At 49.0% G+C, this 5591-nt stretch overlaps 1 protein-coding gene across 1 annotated transcript; it reads right to left on the minus strand.

Moving 5' to 3' along the window:
- Positions 1 to 3976: 3976 nt before the first annotated feature.
- Positions 3977 to 5241, minus strand: LOC109943787 (uncharacterized). Its single transcript, XM_020547282.2, has one exon. The coding sequence runs from the start codon at positions 4865 to 4867 to the stop codon at positions 4145 to 4147; it is 723 nt and encodes a 240-aa protein (XP_020402871.1). The 5' UTR covers positions 4868 to 5241; the 3' UTR covers positions 3977 to 4144.
- Between the last annotated feature and the right edge of the window lie 350 nt (positions 5242 to 5591).

The following is a 5591-nucleotide window of genomic DNA, read 5'->3' on the forward strand; positions in this document are numbered from 1 at the left end:
CAGAAGATTCGGAGTGAAAGGCAAGCTAGCACCCCGCTACATCGGTCCGTATCAGATTCTTGCAAGACGTGGAGAAGTGGCCTATCAGCTCAGTTTGCCAGAGAATTTGTCCGCTGTGCATGATGTCTTTCATGTGTCTTAGTTGAAGAAGTGCTTGCGTGTGCCAGAAGAGCAGTTGCCAGTGGAAGATCTTGAAGTCCAAGAGGACTTGACCTACGTTGAGAGGCCAGTGCAAATCCTTGAGGTTGCAGACCGAGTCACCCGAAGGAAGACCATCAGAATGTGCAAAGTCAGATGGAATCACCACTCTGAGGAAGAAGCAACCTGGGAGCGTGAAGATGATCTGATGGCTAAGTACCCAGAGCTCTTTGCTAGCCAGCCCTGAATCTCGAGGGCGAGATTCTTTTAAGGGGGATAGGTTTGTAACGCCCCGAATTTTTTTGCAGTTGAATTTTTTCTTTTCTTTACTCGCCAAAATTCGGGCGTTACCTTTTTCTTTTTCTTTTTCCCCTCGCTAAACCTTGACCTTTTCCAAAGTTTTAGCGGGATTCGGTTTGGAATTCCCGTGTAAGAAAAACCCTAAATACTTTATGTTGTTTGATGCACCATGCCGAACCTTGCATTTCTTTTGATTGCTTTGAAAGCGCAAGTGCATTCATGTAGAAAGATCGGATTTCGAAAATGAGGAGAAGATCTTTTCTTCCTTTTTTTCTCTCTCTTTCTCTCTCCTCTTTTTCTCTCTCTCCCGCGCCGTGGGCCGACCCCGGCCGGCCCAGCCGCCCCTGGCGCCCCCTCTTGGGCCTTGGCAGGCCCAACCGCCCCCCACCTCCCCTTTTTCCCCAAAACCCTCTCCCTCTCCCTCTCATTTTCCCCTCTCTCATTCTCTCCCTAGCCGCCGCCCCTACCCGCCCCCTGCCCAACCGCCGCCCTGCCCTAGCGCTCGGCCGCCGCTCCCCGCCGTCCGGCCGCCTGGCCGCCTGGCCGCCCTGGCCGCGCGTCCGCCTGGCCCTTGGCCGCGCGCGCCCTGGCCGCGCCCCCTGGCCACTCGGCCGGCTCGGCCGCCCTGGCCAGCCCGACCGCCCCCCCCTGCGCGTCCCCGGCTCAGCCGCCCTGGCCGCCGGTTCAGCCGGCTCCGCCCCCCTTCCCCGCGCGCCCGCCCCAGCTCGGCCGCCCTGCCTAGGGCCGGTTCAACCGCCCCTAGGGCCGGTTCAACCGCCCCCCCTCTGTTTTTTTATTTTTTTTTTATTTTATTTTATTTACTTTCTGTGATCCTAGTTACTTTATTTTAGGTAGGTTAATCATTGTTCATGCCATTGAAATAGGAAGTTTAATTTAAAATTCCGTTATGCTAATTGATTCATGTAGTTAATTGTTTATCTCGTGCGATGTTGATCAACTTAAAATGATTAGGTTCCCACTAGTGCATATAACAGAATTCTTTTGTTAGGAACCTATTGAAACTAGAGTGCATAATTTAACTAATCATTAGTGCATAAACTTTAACCCCCCTGCGAGACCCTTTTCCCGTTTCTTTCTAACCATAATGAATGCGATATGGAATGTCATACTTGATGCATACTCACTTTATTTGTTCCCTTGTATGGTGTACTGTTCTTTTGTATTAAATGTGGATGGATGTATGTATGTTTGCAATCGCATAGAGAACGATCCGGTCGAAGAGCCCGAGGAATTCGCAGGAGAAGCCCCTGAGCAGCAGTCGGGTGGTGGAGGCAAGTGTCCTTTGACCTATCTCTGTCCTATTCATTATTTAATTCACCTCCCGCTTACACATTTATGCCTAAGGATTGACTAGCTTTTGTTATCCATGCCCTTGTTTACCTATCTGGGTTGGATTATTACTGCTTAGTTTGATGCTATTGCTCAACTTTAATCAATGAACATGATGAGATTATCTATGATACGCTGTTTTCCCTTCTCTTATGATGATGTGATACTTGTGGTCTTCAAGGGGGCTCGAGCGGTTTCTCGAGTGCCTCTCCGTAAGGACCTGTTCTATGGATGACCGCCCGGGAAAACAGTGCAACCATGAGGGTGGAATGGGGTGCCCTTAGCTGAATAATTAGAGGATCCGGGATGTAGTTCACTTAGCCGTCGTGCCGTCAATGGGGCTCGGTGTATGCGGCTCGCTCTGCCAAGTTTGGGTTCGCCCCTTGGGGAGGAGTGCGGTGCATTTAGGAAACCTAACGGGTGGCTACAGCCCCGGGGAATCTTTGTAAAGGCTACGTAGTGAGACCCTGCCAATTCACCTTGGTAGTGTTTAAGGGTTTGATCGGCCCGAGGCAAGGGGGAATCACGGCTTGTGGGTAAAGTGCACAACCTCTGCAGAGTGTTATGAAACTGATATATCAGCCGTGCTCACGGTTATGAGCGGCCAAGGGAGCTCCAGTGATTAGTGGTACTTGATCAGAGATACTTTGGTACAGGTGGTTATGAGATTGTTGATTCTGGTTATGACTATGATGCTGGTAAGTGGTACTCTTTCCGTTTGGAAAGGAGTACGTTTGGGTTAATAACTTGGGTTAATGCTAAAACTTGGCTTTCTACTAGTAAGTAATAATCTGACCAACTAAAAGCAACTGCTTGACTTATCCCCACATAAAGCTAGTCCACTACAGCCAAACGGGATGCTTGCTGAGTATGTTGATGTGTACTCACCCTTGCTCTACACACCAAACCCCCCCCAGGTTGTCAGCATTGCAACCACTGCTCAGGCGAAGATGAAGCCGTGGAAGGAGACTTCCAGGAGTTCCAAGATTACGACGAATTCTAGGTGTGGGTTAGCGGCAACCCCCAGTCGGCTGCCTGTGAAGGCCGCGTTATCTACGTTTCTTTTCTGCACTTTGATTTATTGTAAGAACTATATGGACGTCTCAGACGTATGATGTAATCGACTATTTCCCTTATTAATACTATTTTGAGCACTGTGTGATGATGTCCATATTATGTAACTGCTGTGTACGTGAATAACTGATCCTGGCACGTACATGGTTCGCATTCGGTTTGCCTTCTAAAACCGGGTGTGACAACGACCGATACTCACCCCCAGGAATCTTGTACCTTAGGAAAAAGAGTCCTAATCATAAAACTATTTTTATAGATATCTATGTGCTTGAATGTTTGTCCTTATGATACCTGTTTGATTTGGTTCTTTGATTGAGGGTGATGAATTGTGGAGTAATGTACACAATTGCATCTGCATGTTTTTAGGCATAAAAATATGTTTGTAATAATAAAGATAATATTAAGAATCTAATGTGGGCAACTGGTGCTACCACGGCTTCACCTTCCGCGCTGACACTTTGGGCCCGCCCCACGTGCGTCAATTGGTTCTCGCACCCCACGCGCCCGGCCTCGGCGCCGTGACCCCCTCCCCCGGTGTAGCTACCTTAGTATTTAGAATAAACAATAAATATATAAACAAATATTGCAGAGCAAGCACTCGAACTCATGCCCTTTGCTCTAAATTTTTTAAGGCTAATCACTAGACCACATGTACCTTAGTGTTTAGAAATAAACAATAACTATATTTGAATAAATATCTCAACACATATTTATATGATATATAAAACTGTAGCAAAGCACGAGCAACTGACTAGTATGTTTATAAAATAATTAGACGATTTAAATATATCTAACCTAATAGATCCATCTCGTCTTAAAAGATTCTATCTTTATTCTAATAGATTTTTCTTGTCCTGATAAGCATAACTAACCCACACTAATGTAGCAAACATGATCTAATCCAAACTAATTAGATCTTATTTAGTCTAATCTAGTCGTACTAATCTAATCTAGATCCCATCAGGATGCATGCTCTAACAAGAACAATCGTGCATAAGGTTTTGATCGGAATTAACTGGTCCAACAGGATGCATGCTCTAACAAGAACAACAATTTGTATTATTTTACACATTCAGAGCACCGCGGAGAAAAAAAAGAAACTGACAAGATCTAAAGTTGGAAAGCTTTCTGGATAATAAGAGGCGGTAGCAGTACAAGTTTGTTTACATGCACGATTGAAGTGCTAATTTGGCCCTAGCTTAAACCCTCCTATGACTATGACGCGTCGATGCTCCAGCTATCACTTTGAAGTTTGTTTACATGCACGATTGAAGTGCTAATATTAGCGCCTCTCGTCCCTGTATCTCCAGCTGCTCGCTCGGCTCCTGCTCTTCGTGTCCCTGGATCTCCAGCTGCTCCTACTCTTGATGTCCGGCTCCATTTTCCTTGGCCTGTCCTCGACCTTCTCAGGGACGTTGCGCTGCCGCTTCTCGTCATCAGCATCAGCTTCTCGGTAGTAGCCTGGGTGCTTGCGCTTTGCATCTCCTGTCTGCCCGCTCCTGACGCGATCGCCGCCGGCATTGGAAACGACAGGAGGCATCTTCTCGTCCGAGATCTTGGGGGTATAAGCTAGTAGAACGGCTGTCTCAGGCCTCTGCGCCTGCGGATGCATTCGGTGAGTGGATGGAGCGGCCAACACCGTGGTGTCCAACACGCCGCCTTCCGCCCACTGGATCAAGATGCCGTGCGCGAGGGCGCGCACCTTCCCGGCCTCGTGGCTCAGCAGGCCTTCGACGGCCTTGTCCACGCCGGTGGTGGTCAGCATGGTCGTCGTCACCGGGACCACATGCAGCGTCGAAAGCGCCTCGGCCATGGCCGCGTCGAGCAGCCGGCACAGCCCCTTGACTCGATCGGCGTCGTCGTCCGCGGCATCGCAGAGCATCTCCACCAGCTCGCTCCTCAGTTGCCGGAACTTGTCCCGGGAGCGGGCCCCGGTGGCGGTCTCTATGGCGGTGTCGATGGCCGCGAACGCAGGGAAGAAGGGCTTCCACCGGCGGAGCGACATCACCGCGCGTTTGGATTGGCTGCAGGGAACCGATGCGCGCTCGCTAACGATCGATGAGGGTATGAGGCAGGACTGTTGAAGCGTAATACCACGCCGCTGGTCTCATGTTTATATAGCGCCAAAGGCCAGGCGATCGACATGTACAGGATCTATCTATAGCTAACAAACTAGCAACTACCTGAAGGTATTCAATGGATAATCATCGGGAATGGATAATCACTAGGAGCATCTATATATCACCATAACAGACAGGAACATCTTCCATCTTCAATTCCAACAAGGACGACGGGACACCGGGCTTTATATCCATCGTCACGAACAAGAATCCAACTGATGAGGAGATTGGTTGTTCGATTCGAACGCGATCAGGCATTCAGTTATGCCCCTCTCGGTGATCCCATCCTAGGCAGTCAGATTAATGATTAATTTAGATCTGCATTTGTTCAAACCTCTGTTTGCTACTGTGCAGTTTTCAACACTGGAGATTGTCTAAAACTGAATTTTAAAACCGACTGCAAATGGGTAGTGCGCGAGGCTGGGTTGAAGACTGGCGCCGACGAGGGCAGCGACATCGCAGACCGGAGCACACCACTGGATGGACAAACAGCGACCGGTAGCGGACCATCAGCACCGAGAGAACTTGCCACCAAGAGATGCTACGACGCATCTACGATGGAAAAGGATTCATCAATGGAGCCGTTGCACGCTCGCTTGGCGCCTTGAG

This window comes from Zea mays, chromosome 1, assembly GCF_902167145.1.
Source record: "Zea mays cultivar B73 chromosome 1, Zm-B73-REFERENCE-NAM-5.0, whole genome shotgun sequence".
Lineage (NCBI taxonomy): Eukaryota > Viridiplantae > Streptophyta > Magnoliopsida > Poales > Poaceae > Zea > Zea mays.

Coding starts and splice junctions, on each gene's coding strand:
- LOC109943787 (XM_020547282.2), bottom strand. CDS start 4,867: ATGTCGCTCCGCCGGTGGAAGCCCTTCTTCCCTGCGTTCGCGGCCATC.